This window comes from Lytechinus variegatus, chromosome 13 (assembly GCF_018143015.1).
Source record: "Lytechinus variegatus isolate NC3 chromosome 13, Lvar_3.0, whole genome shotgun sequence".
Classification (NCBI taxonomy): Eukaryota; Metazoa; Echinodermata; class Echinoidea; order Temnopleuroida; family Toxopneustidae; genus Lytechinus; species Lytechinus variegatus.
The window spans coordinates 34,115,055-34,135,639 of record NC_054752.1 but is presented as its reverse complement, the minus strand read 5'-3'; the positions used below and the strand labels follow the sequence as shown (position 1 = coordinate 34,135,639).

At 36.1% G+C, this 20,585-nt stretch overlaps 1 protein-coding gene across 1 annotated transcript in view; it reads left to right on the top strand.

Annotated features, from left to right (window-relative positions):
* Positions 1–15,502, top strand: part of LOC121426949 (sterol regulatory element-binding protein cleavage-activating protein-like) — a 30,811-nt gene extending 15,309 nt beyond the window's left edge. The window contains exons 9-24 of the mRNA XM_041623367.1: positions 429–555; positions 1,916–2,028; positions 3,025–3,119; positions 3,837–3,935; positions 4,455–4,661; positions 5,744–6,219; positions 6,874–7,029; positions 7,732–7,930; positions 8,422–8,537; positions 8,821–9,448; positions 9,914–10,079; positions 10,640–10,788; positions 11,284–11,364; positions 12,088–12,300; positions 13,462–13,524; positions 13,925–15,502. Of these exons, the coding sequence (XP_041479301.1) occupies positions 429–555; positions 1,916–2,028; positions 3,025–3,119; positions 3,837–3,935; positions 4,455–4,661; positions 5,744–6,219; positions 6,874–7,029; positions 7,732–7,930; positions 8,422–8,537; positions 8,821–9,448; positions 9,914–10,079; positions 10,640–10,788; positions 11,284–11,364; positions 12,088–12,300; positions 13,462–13,524; positions 13,925–14,104 (3,068 nt within the window). The 3' untranslated portion in view covers positions 14,105–15,502. The remainder of the gene's footprint in view (positions 1–428; positions 556–1,915; positions 2,029–3,024; positions 3,120–3,836; positions 3,936–4,454; positions 4,662–5,743; positions 6,220–6,873; positions 7,030–7,731; positions 7,931–8,421; positions 8,538–8,820; positions 9,449–9,913; positions 10,080–10,639; positions 10,789–11,283; positions 11,365–12,087; positions 12,301–13,461; positions 13,525–13,924) is intronic.
* The last annotated feature ends 5,083 nt before the right edge of the window (positions 15,503–20,585 follow it).

Genomic DNA, 20,585 nt, shown 5'->3' with positions numbered 1-20,585 from the left:
AACAGGCAGGGCTACATATGTTTAGTTCATTTTTTAGATGAGAAAGTAAATGATGTAAATGGTAATTTACTATTTCTCATAACTACAGACATGGCCCATATTTATTACAAATACCTGGGCTCCATAATACCAAGTTTTGTAATATTGTGTATACGTACTGTATTTCAAAATATAATGTCTTGATCGTTTTTTTTTAGTAGCGGTTACCGGTATATTTAACAATAAACAGCATGGAACAATGACTACCATGGTTCCAAAACACTAAGATTTTGAATATACTGTAAAAACTCTTACAAAGCAATATTCTGATTTGTGATATTGCAAGGTATGTACAGGGCACTAGTTCGCTTGCCTGTGACCAAAACAGTTGTAGATTTATTTTGTATGAATCATCAACATAAAATCATGAATTTTCTCTATTTTTGCAGGTAAGATTGAGATGGTGAAATCAAAGTGGGGCTTAGCATTGAGTGCTACAGTGATGTTAGTCCTCTCCTGTACTATGTCAGCTGGTCTGTGTATCCAGTATGGGGTTGAACCAACATTGAATGAAGGGTGAGTCACAGTGCAGTCAATAAATGGTGATATGGATCATAATCAAACGATTAGGTGAAGTCTGTCGCATGACCAGTTATCTATTCTAGCTAATAGAAAATGTTGCTAATGACTGGTATGAATGACTAATCCTATTGACTGGTTGTGGTTTTGATATGAGGATGGTGTAGCGTATAACAGGGGTCTACATTGCTATCTCACAAAACATATAATGATAATAATAAACATATAATATAACCGGTGTTTTGGCTCAGTTAATAGAGCGTCCGTTTCACAACCGGGAGGTTCGTAAGACCAAAAGACGTTAAAAGATGGGAGTTGCTGCTACCCTTTTTGGCGTTTGAAAATCAAAGGGATAGAGCTAAGTTAATCTGGAGTTGCACAGTGGTTGCCAGGCCCACAAGCAAATTTTCAGAGTTTTTCATGTCCAATTGGAACAATAAAATATAAATGGATTGGAAATTATAATACACATCACTTTAGAATATCATACACATCACTTTAGAATAAATTACACACACTTGTTACCTTTGAAATGCTCCAGGCTATGACTTGGGCATGTTAGAATTGTTCCAAAGTACATTGTGCATTAATTCTTACTAATGCCAACAATGATGTGTTATTTATATATGCATGATGGGTCATCATGGTCACACTTAGATACAGTGTCATCTGGGGGTGGGGTGCAATGTTGTATAGAAATATGGCTGCCTTAACGTTGGATGTCAGTCCCGTTCAAAGCCAATAAATCCAAGCAAGAAATTTGAGAAATCTTGCACGTAAATTGTCTTTCCTTAGTTCGATCCATTTAAGTTTGAACTTAGTATAATGTGAATATTTTCTTGTTTTTCATGTTTCACTTCATTCTTTTATTTATGCTGCTGTTCCCTCTCTATATGATTTTGTGGTTGTGTTTTCTATTAATACAGTTGAGGTCTTGTTTTTATCCCACATCTCTTTTCTATTAAAGCAGATACGAACCAAAAGCGCCATCTCGAGTCCTCAACTAATCATACCTGGCCAGTTTCCTGACCCATACTGCTGATGTAGTCTAGTAATATAGATCCACTTGAATTAACTACTCAATACATTTATACCACAATTATTAAGTTACCAAGTAGCAAAACAATACTTTTCCTCTCGAAACATTTTAGTTTCCCTATATACAAATACAATTATAGGACAATTTATTCACTGTAGTATTACTAGATATCTGAAAACATATTTCAGGACTATGTATTCATAACACACAATCAATGAGAGGCAACACACAGTTCACTACCCCTTTAATACAGTGAATTTTTAATAGTCAATAGAACTTGAGGTCTTATTTTTCTCCCACATCTGCTTTTTGTTTCAGAGAGGTGTTTCCGTACATCATCATCCTGATCGGTCTTGAAAACATTCTAGTTCTGATCAAATCAGTGACGTCAACACCCATGGATTTACCAGTAGAACTCAGAATAGCACAAGGTAAGTGAGTTCTAGAGTGTATATGACAAAGGAAGAGGGGGGGCGGGCGTTTCCCATGTTGCTACTTTGTGAGGTCACAAAAGAAAGCAAAAGAAACAGTTCAAGAGTCCCTTAAACATACTTGAAGAACAACCACAGATTAAAAGGCCCGTATTCTGAAGTCGGGTTTAACTTAAACTCAGGTTTAAAGTTGTGGTATTAGTATGGATAGCCAATTGTTACATAAATCAGTAATAGTAGAGATATCATTTTTCAACTCATTTGGCTCTCAAATCATTCAGAATTGTCTAGAAAGTGTAAATAGACGATTGTCTTCACCATCTATGGATAAGGAAAGAGCACAGTAAACATAAGAAACAATACAACGTAATAAAAATTTTGACACTTTTGGCTTGCCATAATTTTAGCACAGAGTTAGACCATGGTCTAAGTTAAACCTGACTTCAGAATACGGGCCAAAGAGTCCATAAATAAAGCAAAATAAAAGCAATGGCTTCAAAAGGTGTTGGGGGCACACGTTATTTTCTTTGTCTTATAATAATAATAGTAATACATGAGATTCGTATAGCGCACTTTCCACCTTAATTACATGCTCGAGGTGGTTGAGAGCAGAACCACAAAACTATTCACATATCATACATGTCTGAACAATAAGTCAATGTCAATAAAAAAGCACTCTTAAACAGGTAAGTTTTAAGGTTGCCCTTGAAGGTGGTCACTTTGTTGCCCTTGAAGGTGGTCACTGTTTTTCCTTTCATCTTCCATTAGAGTGGTGAAGAGGAGAATTCATGCCATTTGATCACAAGAACATTCAATAACCGGGGTTTTGTATCATTGAACCATTATCAGTATGTCTTCTTTGAAACACGGTATAATTGTCCTTAATCTCAATAGGATGTAATTCATTTTAAATTTCACTTGGTTGCTAATCTGCTGTTAGGATTAGGACATGATGCGAGTAGATATTTGAGGTCATTTTTTTAACCTTTTTTTTAGGTTTAAGCAAAGAAGGTTGGTCCATCACAAAGAATATGTGGACTGAGATCCTGATTGTTCTGATTGGACTCTTTACCTTTGTTTCAGCTGTACAGGTGAGCTCTTCTTGGTAGGATGATTATGATATATGAGATATGAATTTTCCTGTGATGATGATAGTGAAGGTATTTTGTGGAGAGTAGTTTTTATGTGTTTTTGTAGTAGATCCAACAACAAAAATTAATATGAATAAAAAATTGAAAATATAATGGTGTATGCGAGTGGTGTTTGTTGGTAGGGGTGATGATGAGGAGTAGGATGATGATGATGATGATGGTGATGGCGATGATGGTGGTGGTGGTGGTGATGATGATGATGATGGTGGTGGTGGTGATGGTGATGATGATGATGATGATGATGATGATGATGATGGTGGTGGTGGTGGTGGTGGTGATGATGATGATAATGATGATGATGATGATGATGGCGATGGTGATGATGATGATGATGATGATGGTGATGATGATGATGAAGATGGTGGTGGTGGTGGTGGTGATAATGATGATGATGAGGATGATGATGATAATGATAATGATGAGTATGATGATGATGATGGTGAAGATAAAATTAATGCTGATTACGTTGATAATGTTGATAATGACAAAGTTTGATAGTGAAAAAGTTTGTTGATTATAGCTGAGATAACAATGACAATGATGCTTATGGCTATGATGATGATGGTGGTGGTGATGACAATGATAAAAATGATGTTGATGATAAACTGATATTAACAGATCTAATATTTACCAATCTATTTTTTCCAATCTGTTTAGGAGTTTTGTCTTCTAGCCCTGGTGGCTATGTTCTCGGATCTCTTTCTTCAGATGATGTTCTTTGTGTCAATCCTGGCTCTTGATTTCAGGAGATTAGAGGTATTTATCTTCTTTCTTTTTTAAGACTTAATTTCTCAAGTGCATGATGATATTATGTGAGCCTCTTTCATAGAAGTGATTATTAATATTCTATTCATTTTCAGTACATTGCCAATTTCTAATATGTAATGATTAGCTCAAATTACATGGATTATATTCAGGAATTGCATCACGTACTGCAGTGAATATGGCCTCACATCCTATGTAGATAAAGAGAAACTTCAAATCTTCTAAAGGATTTACTGTACCTCTGGGCTAATAAAAGATATATACACGTATCATCATTATCTCTAATCGGCACGGGATGCGCTTCATAAAGAATCTTTCAACAAAATTGATACTTAATTCCAAGTTGCTTGATGTAGAAAACTCAGCACTGCATTGGTTAGACCATTCTCAAGAAACACACTACTGCTTATAAATCAATTTGATTTTGTGTTGATTATCATGCATATCGGTATGACTTGAAGTCACACATAACAATCTTTGTGGAACATCCCTTATCCCTCGTTCTTCCAGATTTCAGACCTGTATAAATCAGGAATGATGCAGTCTATCCAAGACTCTCCTGATGGGGTGCGTCCATCTCGTACTCACCACCGGTCATTCCTCTCACCCTTCTGGGGTCAACCCATAGAACAACCTACCCCAAGACCAAGGATTCCTCGCAGGCTCAGGGTCTTCAACTTCCTAGCAAGCGTTAGGATTATTCAAAAGATTATTAAGGTGAGACTCGGGGTCTTTTACTTCCTAGCAAGCATTAGGATTATTCAAAAGATTATTAAGGTGAGACTTAGGGTCTTTAACTTCCTAGCAAGCGTTAGGATTATTCAAAAGATTATTATGAGTGAAAAGAGCATGGGCTCACCTCGGACATGGAGAAGTTATACTAGTATTTTCAAGGATCTTTAAATCTTGAGTGAATATTTCTATATTATATTTTGTATCATATTGCAAATATTCCGAGTTTTAGGTGAACATTTAAAGGTAAACATTCATCATAAATAAAAGTTACGAACATATGATATTAATTGGAAACTAAACCCCTCAAAAAAAGTTTTGCAACTCAGTTTTGGGGATGATATCTTTTTGGTTACAGAAGTATAAAAGATGAAACTGGTATCATTGGAAAGCTGAATTATTCCTCTTTACAGTGACATGCCATTTGCTGTGATTATGTAATCATGGAATATGCAATCACCCTGAACATTGAGAAAAGTGAAATGTTGCAAAATGCATTGATTTCTAACAAGAGTCTCCATTTCTATAGAATTTCCACCATGCAGGTGACAGTGAATGCACTCGGTCCATCCTCGAAACAATTGGAAATTCGCTATTGGAAACGACGCATTTTGCAACATTTCATTTCTAACATTGCTGCGTATTATCATGTCTGTGTATTTCATGATAACACTAGCATCACAAATGACACATGATTGTAAAGAGGAATAATCATGCTTTCCATTGATACCACTTTAACATATGATGATGGCACACTAAGAAATTTATTAGCACTCAAACTTGAGTTGCAGAACTTTTTTGAGGGGTTTATATAGGTAGGGTTTAAGTTCAATCAAGGCCATGTGCCCTGTAGAAAAGCAGCCTTGCCATGAAAATAATGAACTTCAAGAACTGTTTTCGAATTCCACAATTTCCATAATTCAATCTATATCAAATATGTGATATAATTTTCTGGGTGAGATCCAGAAATGTCTTAACATAATGCTAGCTTCCCTTTTAAGCCTTTAATGTAGTATTTGTCATTTAGTGTTGTCTTTCAATTGTCATGGATTTGTTGCTTTCTGCAGTTCACCCTAGCACTATGGATCATCGTCACCTGTCTCTTCATCTACAAAGCTGGTATCATCAACTTCTTCCTGGTCAGCAATAGCTACGGAAGTCCTCTAGAACCCGCTGCCCCAACATTACCTACTCCATCAGACCCCAAGCTACCCCCAGTACCTCCTCTAGCCGATCTCCACCGACTCCCAGACAAAGCTATGCCAGTGCCCAATCCTGACCCTTCTGATGAAGTCAGTGACCGGTCCCGCCCTGATCCGGTATCTGGGGATCTCCCTAAGCCTGGGCACCAAGATGACAAGGACAAGATGAAGGATAGGATAAAGAGTGATGGAAGCAGTGGTTCCTCTGACCTGAAGCCCTGTCATGGAAGTGATTGCAGTGATAAGCTATCCCTATGGGTGAGGCAGAGAGGACTGTGGAAGCTGTCAGCTTGGCACTGGCCAGCTCTCTTTAATATGTACAACATGAGCCTAGCAGACAGGTGAGAATCTTATAGAGCTTCGTATCAAGCCATCAACTTATAAGCAATTGCATGAATATTTAATTCAATGCAATTTATTAATAATTCATAAAATGCAAAGCAGTTATATACAGTAAAATGTGTATGGGAATCACAACAAAAGCCTATGTCTTGCTATAAACAGTGACCCCTTACATACAAAATATACGATGTGACATGGTAAGTCAAGAACTTAAATGAACAATCAAATCTTCAATATGTCAACTACAACCAGACTACAAACAAAATGAATATTTCATGATGGACCCCTAAACTGAATACCAACTGGGTATGTAATGATCAGTTCATGATAATCTGATGTCTAAGCTGGCTTAAAAGAATCCAGAGAATCTTGTGAAAATAATAAAAAAAATTAAGGGGAATTTCCTGTTTGTCTTTTTTTGTGTGTAATATTTCTTATAACAAACAAAGTTGTCAATTTGCTTACATTATTGAAGGCGTTCATTCGCTGGCCTACATAGTGTAGAGACCTGTACAGAACTCTTACAAATGATCAGTAAGGGCTCAATGTAATTTATGTACAGGTCAGTTTGTGAAGAATAAAATATTTGATTAAAATGTTGTTGGTCATCCTTTAATCATGTTTTAATCTCCTATCCCTCATTTCCATTGTAGATATGTGAGTATCCTTCCGCCGATCAAACTGAACATTCATATCAGACCAGAGGAGGCTGTTGCTCTGAGGAAGGATTCTGAAACCAAGAGATATGGGTCATCTCCTGGTGTTGGTCAGATTATTGGTAGCTATGAAGGTCTTCATGAAGCTGACCGGTGAGTGACCCTTTGATTTTCTCTTCACAATAAAACATATGCCTGATAAAAATCTCATAGGAGATACATGTAAGTGTGTTGAGATTGAATGGGGAAATATTTCATGACCAGGAGCCTGGAAAGTCTTGTACTAGTAGTAGAATATTGCTGTCCAATCTTTCTACATCTAACTCCACTAAATGGGAAGAAAGGATGATAAAGCGATGATAGTGTAATGATGATGACTACGACGCTGATGATGATGATGATGAGAAAGAGGGGGACAAAGAATAGGATGAAACCAATGACAAAGATGATGGCAATGATGATGCATAAATGAGCTATAACTCTAGTTTAAGCATCTTCTGGCATCTTTGGTATTTCCATGTTTGAGGGAACTTCTGCTACTTCTTGTCTTGGAATCCATTGTGGATTTACCCTTTCTACTCGGAAGTACCAAAGTCATAGTGATGTGACCATAACTTTTTCCTTCATGATCTTCAGCTGTGAAGGAAAAAATAATCGTGGCTGGGTCTTGTTTCATAAAGCTTGTATTTGGTGGCTTGTTGCAAGCTAGCAAAATTTGTCTTATATCTAATATTTTCTGTAGCATTTGCTTTGATGAAAAACTTTAAAAAGCAAGGTCCTTGTAACATGAAAAAATAGACTCTCAAACTATTCTAGGGACACATATATCTGGAAATAAACTTTCATTGACAACAGGTGGGACTACTATGTGACTATGATGTTAGGGATCATCAGTGGTGCTTCTTCTGTAATCCTGATCATGCTGCTGTGTAAGTGTGCTACCTTGGTGCGTAGTCGTCAGGCCAGGTACAAACCAGGACGAAGGGCGGATATCATCAAGAGAGTACAAGGGCCGTGTGAAGCTGTGCCTCAGCACTTGGCTGGACATGAGCAGGTATCTGACAATGAAGATGATAGTGGTGATGAGGAGGATGATGATTGTGATGATGAGGAGGATGAGGATGATGGCAAAGGTGACGGTGATGATGAAGATGATGGTGATGATTTTGATGATGATGATAGTGATAATGGTGATAATGATGATTGTAATAAGGATGAGGAGGATGATAATGATGGTGATAGTGATGATGATGATGAAGATTATGATGATGGTGATGATGACGAGGATGATGATGATGAGCTGCATGCCAGTGAGGGAACTATTGGTGTCACACACCTACTTTTTATTTTGTAATTTAATTTTAAAATTTTAAAATGAAATATGCAAAGATAAAAATAGCATTACTTTGATGGTTTTTTATCAAATTTGATGAGACTTATTTTTTTTGCGCTGTGCTGGTTTGAATTTTCTGTTCAAATAAACTTTAAGCGTAGATTTGGCCTAAAGAATATATATTTTTTTAATCATGTTATTTCTTCAATCAGGAAGTGGAGTGTTTTGTGACAGGAGGACGATGGGTAGTGAGTGCTTGTATTCAGGGTGATATACGAATCTGGGATCCATACGAAGGAAGGTGTGAACACTTCATCCCAAGAACAAGGTAAGAGAAGTTATCTCATTGTTGTGGTAAACCGTCAGCCTATCATTTACTTCAGAATCTGAAAGCAGAATTGAGAAAATATTTAGAGTCCTATAGATTCTTAGCTTAGAAGGAGACACCGATTCAGACTCTCTTGTTTTTATTTTGCTGATCCCACACAGAAAATATGGTTTTCCAGGGTGTGATTCTTCCTGATAAAAAAGAGGTCAAAGAATTTAGCATGAATTAGCATGTCTCTGAGACTGAATTCTGTTGATATGGATATGTTCATTGGTACTTTCAGATATCGCCTTAGTAGCCCAAGCAACAGTCTACCCCGGCAACCAACCTCACCTACACAGCCCTTGAAGACCCCCAACCATTGCAGCGTTCCTTCAAGTCCATTCAGCCCTCTTGAGACAACAGAGGGCGCTTCACCAAACAGCTCAGAGGTTGTCATGCCACGTCCTGGAAGCTCTAAAGACCTGTCGTCACACTTCAGCATGCCGCAGGAAGGCAATGGAGGCGGCATGCCTCGACCAGGAAGCTCAAAAGATCTAGCTGGCATGCAGTTCAGCATGGACGGGTACTACGGGAACGGAGAGCAGATGTACTCAGCAGCAAGGCATCCTTCACAATCTTCCAGCCGAAGCTCTGGGGTGGCTAGCTGCGATGATGATCCCTACCTCCAGCAGCATCAGCTCACCAAGTCAAGGACTCATAGTACAGTATCCGCTGACTTCTCACAGGTGGATATGTTTGGAAGTCCGTCAGAGAGGGAGGGCGTGGTCGACCCAACAGGTGCAGGAGGGGTACAGTCTGCACCCCTTGTAGGAGCAGGGGGTGATGGTTCCAGTGAGTGTTCTACAGTGTGGTGTCTGGCATGTAAAGATGAAGTGGTTGCTGCTGGATGTAGTGATGGAAGCATTGAGGTAAGCTGATTAATGCTATGAGCAAGATTGGTGTTAATTGTACACGTAGAATGCAGTACTGTAATCACTGTTAGACGAAAAATTGTAATGCAGATCAGGTTTTGTAAGAAAAGATAACTTTGAATACTGTTTAGCCTCATTATCTAGTCTGAGGTTTCAGTTTGGAGGAATTAGAAGAAGTCTAAAATCATGCAATGACACGTTTACACGAGACTTGTAGCAATCATTCTTCTTATCGATTCTACACCTACCTGTAAAACATGTGATCTCCATAGGTAGTTTGTGACTTGATATCTGATGCACTCTGTTATAACACTTAAGTTATATTGGACAGTTTATGTTTACCTGCTTGAAGAGAAATGTACAATAAATATTACTTTTATTTTTGTGGCTTACACACTCATGTAGATAAGTTCAGTCGGGGGAAAATTGATTTAATGTTTTCCCTGTTTATCTTACTTACAGTTATGGAGCAGTGAGAATGGTCAATTATTAGCTTGGTCGTCTTACAAAGGTGACCAATCCCAACCTGGTATAACAGGTGTATGCTTCACTCGCAATCTCCTGGTCATTGCAAGATTAGGTGGGAGTCTAGACTTCTTGCAGCTCTCAGGATTTCAAAGTGTAGGAGGTGAGTCAAAGACTGTTTCACAAAATTTGCTATCACCAACAAATTGCAGTGCAGTGAACATTTTTCCAACCAGTCAAGATCAAGGATTTCATTTTCAACTCTGATGAGAAGTGGTCCTGTTAGTGCACCATTTAGAATATCAGCAGACTTTTCATAATTCATGATGGCTACGTCTTGAAGTACAGTAGTTTCTTGTGCATTGGTCATGTCTGGAAGTCTTGGCACTCTTCGGGCCTATTTCATAAAGACTAAAAATGTAACAAATTTGACATTATGCTAATAACCATGGAAACCTTGACTTGTTGAAAGCTGTTACCATGGTTGTCAAGATAATGATAAAGTGAGCGTAATCCTAAATATTTGATGAAACTGGACCTCGGTGCTTGATAATTCAGCTTTCAGAATGATGTCATATGATTCTTATTTTGGTCATCTATAAATTAAAGAACAAAAAAGTGCATTTCAATATTGCTCCCATCAATCGTGAGTTTCTTTGTGTCTATGCATATTTGTCATTTGTAATAATTCTGGATTTTCCAATATCACATTTGCTTCCCCAGTTACAGTAAGCTACGACAGTTATTACCAGTATCCCCCTGTGGTTCACTTGAGTTTATTAAAGACTGTGCAGGCGCATCAGCAACCTATTAACACTATACAAGCCAATGAGGCACAACTCATTACAGCTAGTCAAGATTATACACTCAAGGTAAGTTAAAGAGAACTAAATGAATTCCATTGTAAAGTGAAGGAAATTACGCCATGGCTGGGATTCGAACCCATGACCCTCTGTTTCAAAGTCAGAAGACTAATCCACGGGGCCACCATGCTCCACATATGATAATAAGCATGTATCTGACCTGCCACCGTAAACCAACAATAGGTCATCAATATCAAATGCGAGATTTTTATTCAGCTTGAAAAAAACACATCCAAAGCTTAAAGATAAGATAGGTATGATAAGATGAATGGATTTTATTGAAAACAACATGTCTCGCAGTACAGACGGAAATCAACACAAATTAGGGCCCCGCCTTACAAAGAGTTACGCTTGATCCGATCATTCACAACTATGGACGGCCTATGCGAATTGCAACTTTTAGTAATCAATGGCTTAATAATGTGGACCCTGTATATTTTCAAGAAATTGGCAGTTCCTTTGACAGTACCTGACACCTCTCTTTTTGTGTGTTTTTATTTCCAGGTGTATTCTCTAGATGATCTTAATTGTAAATTCACTTTGAGAGGACACGCTGGTAGTGTCACATCACTTTATGTAGATAAGGTAAGAACATTCATTCTCATAAAGAAAACCATTACAATGACAGTTCTTAAAATGATGATATCGTTATGAATGTTTACAACTTAACAGAATAACACCTGTGCTACATTTAAGGCGACCCGATTTCAGAATAAAATGTAGTATAATTTGTTGCTAATATTGAGATTTGAAATATCTTACTGTGTAATGTTCTAAATCTTTGTACGAATACATATGTTCAAATCTGTGACTATGCTATCATCCTTCTTAGAATAAAAGCAAATTTAATATCTAGTCATATTGACGTCATAGCAGTCGTACGATTGGTTACGATTTGAAACTAATTAGGCCTTTACTCCAAAATAAAGTTTTGCAATCTTTCAAAATGGTTATATTAGTATTCTTTTAATTAATTTTAACCTCAAATAAAATGATATGTTCCAGTCACATTTTCAGAAAATGAGCAAAATGCGATTTGTTCCAAAATTGGATCACGAACAGTCATAAGGTGTGCGGTGGCCTTTATTTGTGGGCTTTTGTGATTTTTGCTGTGCATTGCTGCATTAGCTAAAAGCAGTAAAGTCGTAACCTAACATAGTGTTATTACCCAGCAAATAATTTGGTAGTTGCAGCTGCATGCAGTGAAGTAAGGTGATGCTAGCTACTAAGTGAGGTAAATCAAGCAATAATGACAAAGTGACTGATTTGCCTAAATTGATTTTTCACTTCATTTTTCTTTTTCTGTAGGATCCATTCAATAGCATTGCAAGTGGTTCAACAGATGGTTTGGTGAGACTTTGGGACACATCGCGGGGCGATATGTTGAAGGCTCTCAAAGGCCCAACTAGCACAGTTCTTAGTATTACCTGTACGCCTCAGCATGTATTGTGTGTTAGCTTGGATAGTAAGCTGTGTGTATGGACTAGATTACAAGGATGGATGTTACATGTTATACAACTGGTGAGTTCATTGGGATGACTGGATTAAAAGGGGTTGAGGGGATTAGGATGTTTGGGGGGCAGGGATGACCTAGTGGGACTGTTTTAAGTATTACCTGTACGTCTCAGCATGTATTGGACAGTAAGCTGTGTGTGTGGACTAGATTGCAGAGATGGATGTTACATGTTATACAACTGGTGAGTCCATTGGGATGACTGTATTAAAGGGGGTTGAGGGGATTAGGATGTTTGGGGGGCAGGGATGACCTAGTGGGACTGTTTTAAGTATTACCTGTACGTCTCAGCATGTATTGGACAGTAAGCTGTGTGTGTGGACTAGATTGCAGAGATGGATGTTACATGTTATACAACTGGTGAGTTCATGGGGATGACTGGATTAATGGGGGGTTGAGGGGATTAAGATGGTGTAGGATGGCAGGGAGGCTTCTCATGCTATATGATGCTATATGTTATGGAATGGGTGAAATTCATTAAATTAGGCCTGTGTAACTCAAAGCTTAGCAATGATCATAGAAAATGTTCTATGATTGCTTGCATTGACTACAATATACAATCCATTGTAAAAATCAAAGCGTACGATTAATCACTAACCTTAGTGTTACGGAATCCTGGAGAGCATTTAAATCATCAACGTTTTTAAGATGTGATCAACTTTTCTTGATGTTGATTGGCTGAGAAGTACAGTTTCTATCAAACATACTTTGTCAGACATAACATCCGATAAGTCCTTTCATGAAATGTTCTTTTTGGGAGCATTTTATTTTAGTAATCAGCATCAACAAAAAAAATATTCTCTGAGAGTAGTCACAGTTACTGTAATAGTCGGAGCTCAGTGTTTTTTCAGCCAATATTCAATCTTAAATTCAGCCAGCGCTGACAGTAATAAGCAGATGATTTTGACAAAAGACCTCCACAATCTTTCATGAGCTGGATTTCAAAAGAACCTGACATTTGAATTGTCTGTGTTCTTAAATTCAAACAAGTAAGGCCTCCTAGCTTATGCCTGAATAGTGGCCTTTGTTTGATTACATAGGAAAAATCTCATGAAAAATATTGTACAAGAAATCACTGTGGATAATATTTCATTTGTATTTTTTCTAATAGTGTGTTAAAATGCCAATATTATTATTGCAATTACTGTTTTCTTTTCTTTTTTTCATAGGATGGTGGATGCAGTAGTAGTGTTGCTACTTTGAATGATAAACTCATGATTACTGGTGCTCAGGTAAGAACTAATAAATGAAATAAATACTATATTGTCTACATCCTTTTAAAACCTTGCATCTCGCAGTTAACAATACTTTGAAGACTTCGCAGAAAAAGCTGTATTTTAGAATTATTGCAACTGCAACATCTTATTTTTTCAATATTCTACTTCTTCCTGTATAGAACATTTTACTTTTTTTACATGCAAGTTTTGCTTATATGAAATAGTGTTTCAACCAAAAAGATGCTAAATTCTGTAACTAATTGTTATTCTGATCTTTTTAACGTTACTGTGTAATTTTTTAATATTCCATTGTATTGTCATTTAGAATGTTCAAGGAAATGATTCAACCTGTCATGGAAATTTCAGCATTCATTGAATCATATATTTTCATTCATTAAAATCTTTGATTTTTTAGGGATATCTGGTTGTCTGGGACATTGTAAATGGTGAACCGATCCGAGAGCTCAACCTCGGCGACAGGCACGTCCGTGTGAAGAACATTCTTTCCATCGAAAACTCACCTACGATTGTCTGTGACTTTGGCAGCGAGCTTAGACTGATTCAGTTCCCACCAAGTCTGGAGAAGATCGACTGAAGAAGCAGAAGGAAGATGAAGAAGAAGATAGATGGTAGGTCTTGATAGATGGATCTTGTGTTCTTGTGGCAAGTCTTGCTGAAGAGTCAAAAGCGGATGAAGGCAACATCTTGGTCTATACTGAGTGTTGTCCACTTCATTCCAAGCATGAAGGAGAGTATTGAAGAACTGAGAAGATAAAAAAACGAAGAAGATAGATGCAAGGTCTTGATCTATGGTCCTGTGTTCTTGTAGCAAGTCTTGCTGGAGAGTCAAAGATGGGCCAAAGACGACAACATCTTAGTTTATAATGAGAGGGATCCTGTTTTCACAAAACAGGAGAGAGGAACTTGGAGAACTTAAAGGAGAAGAAGATAAAGAAGATAGATGAAAAGTCGAGACAACTTCACTGAAGAGAGGAAGAACCAAGGAGCTTGGTCAGCTGATGTAATTTCCATCTCTGTCTATACTGAGAGTGGTGCAGCTGTCATCCAGCAACAAACAGATGGACAGAACTGAAATCAGAAGATCTATATCCTATCTTCTGTTTTTCTGATCCATGTTTATTCTGATAAGATCCATGAAAGAATGAAGATTGAGATTGAAATAAAGGAGGAGTGGACTCAGGGGAGACAATTTCTCCACACCACTCTTTATGGTGTCGTGTTTGAGTCAATATCTACTGCATACCTTCCTACATCTGCAGAGTGAGTACATTAGGGAAAGGAGAGTTGAAGGATAGACTGAAGAGTTTAGAATAGAGATAGATAAAATGTGTAAAAAGTACCAGGTCAGGTTAAGGATGCAAGTAAGATGTCTTCTTACTTCTTCCTTTGTGTCTGCAAGATATAAGGGATGTAATGAAGATATTAGAAAGCTGTATTTGCAATTTTTTTGGGTCTTTTACTTGGAAAAAAATTGTAAGAGGAAGGGGAAACAAAGGAAGAAACTATAGTGCAAGAAGACGAACGATGAGGTAACAACTGTGAATAGATAAAATTGTGGAGAAAAGTGGGTCCCTTTCTCAAGCAGACGAGGAGGAGAGATAAATTATTGTCAGAGAAACAAAATACAGCACAGACAATATATTCTACTATGAAATGTAGACTGACAAGATTAAAAGGTTAGGAAATGAATGAGTAATTGTAGGCAGAATAATTAACAAATGTCATTAGCATCTTAGTTTTGTGAAGAAGTTTCAAAGCATTTGAGAACAATTTGACATTCGCATGAACAATAAGTTTGGTTTTCCTGCTTTTTATTTTAATCCTATAGGTACAAAGGTTGGTAAATCTATTGTTTTCAAAGTTTGAATCCAGTGTTAGATGAAATAAAAGAATATAACATGAAACATATGTTTGAAAGATGAAATATTGAATATCCAGTATGTGGGGTGAAATCTAAATTAGGATGCCTAAATTGTAAGGAAAAATGTTAAACATGGATGTAGGGAGGGGGAATATTAGGAAATAATATTTGTCTCTACTTTCTGTCGAATCATTCAGAAAAATAATGACTTTTTTTTAGAAAGGGGGCTTAATTTCACGTTTTCATAAAGAATCATCCTTGAAAAGAGATTTAATGGTCCCTACGTCTTTGAAAGATCGGAAGAGTGAAACAATTGTTCTATATCTTATTGAATCGCTGACAAGTTTTCATTGATGAAAGGCGTGTTTGTTTGTTTTTTTGCTAATAATTTTTTTGTATAATTTTTTTGCTAATAAATTTTTTGTATTAACATACATTGAGTATATTCAACAAAAATCTACATGTAGGTTTTACCCATCCCACCAAAGGCAAACATATTCTTTGCATATCATTTTCTTCCTTTAATTGTGGTGCTATTATTTTATGGAAGAGTTAGGGGATATCTTTATGATAAATCATTTTGATGTAAATATAATGAACAAGGGAATAAAGGGACAATAGAATCAATGTTGTCATGCCAGTGTGAAGGTTTTCAATCACAAGGGAGATTTGACATTGACTGAATTGAAATAACGACACTGATGTCTAAACATTGTGGATTGAAACGACATAGAGTGTAAATAATAATCTATGCTGTGTATTCATCCTAGTGCAATAAATTAATGAGTTACCCTATCATCTTGAAAAGAAATTGATTGTCGTTGCATCTGATAGATCTCATATTTGATAATAACAAAAAAAGGATATTGTTTCAAGTTACTAGACCTGTGCAAACCAGAATGTAATTTCATTTTGTTTGGAAAAAAACATGTCACTGTTAGTTTTTGTACTGTTTTGTGTAATTATTTCACGATGCAGTATTTTGAAATGCAAATTTTGACTTTACACCAGGGCCCCATCTTACAAAGAGTTACAATTGATCCAATCAATCGTAACTACGGAAATCCATCAGTGCCATTCAATTTTCTACAGGAAATTTGCAGAATGTCCTTTGAGAACACACCAAATTGTCATGAAATCAATGAATTCATGGGTATTCATTAATATCTAGAAAATCTTTTGATCAAACATACATTTATATGTTGATGTTACTGGCTTTCATTAGTTGTAATTGATTGGATCAATCACAACTCTTTGTAAGACAGACCCCTGGACAGATGTGCATTACATTTGAGGTGAGGTCACATACTAAACAGGATGGAATTGATTAGCACCCTAGGTATTCTTGAATTGCAGATTACAAGATTTGCATTCTTTCATGGCTTATTAAACGTGAATTATGCAGTAGAAAATATGACATGGACATTAATAGCATATATTTATGGGGGAGAGGGTAGTTAAGAGGTTCAAACAGCCATGTCTTATAAGGAATGCACACAGAACAAGGAAAGGAGCTTGCTTGTATAAGGATGGGGAAATCAGTTATATCAGAAATGTATGTCAAATCTTTTGTTATTTGATATTCCTGACTCCTGAGCTTTGAATATATTATGGTTTTGCCAAAGTGCAGGCGTGAGCTGTCAATCTGCGCTATTGTCTGTAATATAGTTAGAAATAGTGAAATATGAAGTGTAATGATTTTTGATGGAATTATGGGAACAAAGTAGGTTGAATAACTATTTGTTACCTTAAAGTATAAAGAACAACTGATATATGCAATACTTTTCTATCATGTCCATTCCATGTTTGTCAGTAGTATACAAATGAAACCTTGCCATGTTTTGAATACTTTACTTTCTCTTACAAGGGATGCACCCCTCCCATTTTTAAAAGATCTGTGTAGCAGTCTTAACACATTCATGCACAAATTGTGTAATAGCAAGCACATATTCCTTGCGTAAATAACTATACATCTATTGAACCAAAATATCTGTTTGTGTTTTCATTTCATTCATGTCGGTAATTGAAACAAAGGCCACGCATCAGTTTACGTGATGAGAATATTCAATATTCATCAAAGTTATCCATCACCTGAATACGTCAGTTTCAACTGGGTGTGTAGAATTCACTCACATTCATAATGGATGTTGGACATTAGGGATTATAAATAATGGTCCTAGTTCTACAGGATATCAATAAATTTATCCTTCTGAACCTATGCCTTAATGTGGTTTTGCAAAATCTACTGAAATATTCTAATGATACATATTTTCATTTCATCTCAATAGCTTAAAACAACTTCTCAATTCTCATTATACAGAAACCTCTGTGTTACTAAATTGACCTCCATCATTGGATCTGTTCTCTTTTTCCAAGAACTTTTTCAATTTTCTTCTTGAACGTTGTATTTGGACAATTGCTTGAACATTGGGTTTACTGGAAGAAGATGTAAACCTTCAGAGGATGCAAACTGTGTGTTCCATGAAAGGCCTAAAGTCAAAGCAGCATTAGCATTAATGGCCTACCATAAATAATAAATCGAATGCAAGTCGTGAAATAAATGGACATGTATGATTAGTTGCTAGACTGTCGCTTGCAACAGGAAATGGTGATCTTTCAATTTTATATGTGTAATTACTTACATCTATGTATTTATCATTTGTAATTGGTATCAAATATGTAAGTTTCTTGCAAAACCCCATACGTCTTTTTGAAACACCCTTCCCCAGGAGTGCTTTGTGTTTTCTTCAATATGCAAATTATTTATGTGCCTTTTCAGGGAGCTTGATGCAATGCTAGAAGATTTTGTATATTTTGGAGGAAAAAAATCTTTGTCAACTGTTTTGTATTGTTTTTGTTTTTCTATTGTTTGTACTTGCTCTGTCATAACCCTCACAAATGGTGAAGTATTGACAATTGACCTTCCTTTAAATTTGAGAGTTCTTTTTTTTTTAATCTGACAATTGTTCATTTGTATAAAAGCATGTTTGGTGGAGCCTTTGTAAATCAATTTCAAGACAGTAAGGGATAAGTTTTTCTCTAGATGCTGTAAGCATGTTGATAAAGCTTCTTTTAATCTTTCTTGCCCCAGGATTTATTAAAGAGAATGTCCTCCTCCCCCCCCCCAAAAAAAAGAAACAGTCTGTTTGTATAAAATGAGAAAATCAATTGCACAATGCTGAAGATTTCATCAGAATCAGTAAGAAAGTGGTGACATTTTAAGATTTTCTTTCTTTCACAAAAGAGTTACATACACATCCTTGTTGATATGCAAATGAGGGTAATGGTGATGTCATCCATTTATTTACTTGTTTTTGTTTTTATTATGAAGTATGAAATGTTTTTATTGTTCCTTGTAATGCGAAACAAAGTTTGATCACTCTCTCATCATTCGGGACTGAAATTGTTGTAATTCTTTGTGAGTCATTGAAGAGTTTTCTTCTTGTCAAATCTATAAAAAATTGTATTATTTATAAATCATACAATCAAGTAAAAAGAAACAGTGTATGACATCATCCACTCTCTCATTTGCATAACACCATGTTGTCCATTTATTTGTTTTTGAGAAATGAGTAATATTTTTTAAATGTCATAATTTTTCTAAATTCACATCTGACTTTGATGAAATTTTCAGCATTATGCTTATTTTGCTCTTTCTATTAAAAATCTACTTGTTGAGGTGGCTACTTCTTTCATTCACTGTAATATGTATACTGGGTGATAGGGAGATAACCATACACCATTCAGTAATAAACATCACAACCAAATTAAAACCCAACCGTATCTGTAAAAGTGTTTTCACTCTTTCCCCATTCTATATTTCTGTCTGTGAGTAAGAGTATGAGTATATCTATCTTTTAAGCTATATTTCTTCTTCCAGGCTTTCCTCTTTTGGAGTTCTCTGTTTAGGTGAATGTTTGCATCATTCGCATTCTAGAATATTCATATGCTGCAATGTGCACAATATCTTTAGTTCTTTCAAAGCCCTGTTTGTGGTGACAAATTGCTGCTGTGATTTTAGATTTATTGGGTAAGCATGTGCATCAAACTCCCATTATTAATAGAGATATAAATTTACAATAATAACAGTGCATTTATGTTTTAATGTATTTGTGATTGAAATTGTAAGCAGAAGTTTAACATGTACCATTGTGTTTATTATGTTCAAAATGTGAAGAACAATATGTTATTGAATCTCTACAAATATTGATTATGATTTGTTAACACCTTTTAAAAGTACACAATTCCAATTTACCTTTTCTAAAAACAAGATTCTAAATCTATGGCAGCAAAGAATGTACTGAAAATTGCATTCAATCAAAACTTTGATGGGTTTTTTTTTCTAGGGTGAGAAATGGAACAGTGGAAATGTCAGTAGTTGCAGTAAACACTGATTTCATGAGAAAGTCTGTAAAACCAGGCTTTAAATTGTCAGAATATCATCGAGGATCTAGATCTGGTACAGTCACATAAACTGAGCTTTGTGAAATCTTGAAATCTACGCTGAAAATGTTCAAACTGAAGATCACCAACACAGATAGCTTCACGTGGGACAGTGTATTATTGTTGCTGGAATAAAGACCCGACGGAAGTGACCTAATCCGCGCTTATTTTGCTTATTTCTCAGCAATTACACAATTTCTTGCAGAATCCTTTGGCACATATTTTTTATTCATACAAACAGACACTTGGGTGATCATTATATAAGATTCTGTAAAAAGTCATTTTGAGATCGTTACCAGAACTGGAATTTATCTTTAAGCTTCCACAATTCTAAACTGGAGATTAAGTTGACCCTATGTCAAGTCTGTCAACAATTTCCTTTGAAATATATGTGAAATGACCAAATACTTTATTGGTGCAAAGAAACTTGGGAGGTCATTTTGTATGTGCCATATGAAGTTCCGATTTAAGAGATATACTTGCTAATTGTAAATACTTTTGAAGATTAAGTAATAAATTGATTATTTATTTATGTCTATAAAAAAAGTAATATCAGCATTTATTTTATTCTTTTTAATTATTTCCTTTTTTATGTTTGTGTTTGTGAATGCAAACTTTTACCCCCACATTATGAGGATGATTATGATATTGATTAATGATGGTGGTGGTGGTGTCGGTGGATTGTGGTATGTGGTGGTGGTGGTGATGATGATGATGATAATGATGATGATTAGGATGAAGGTGGTGATGA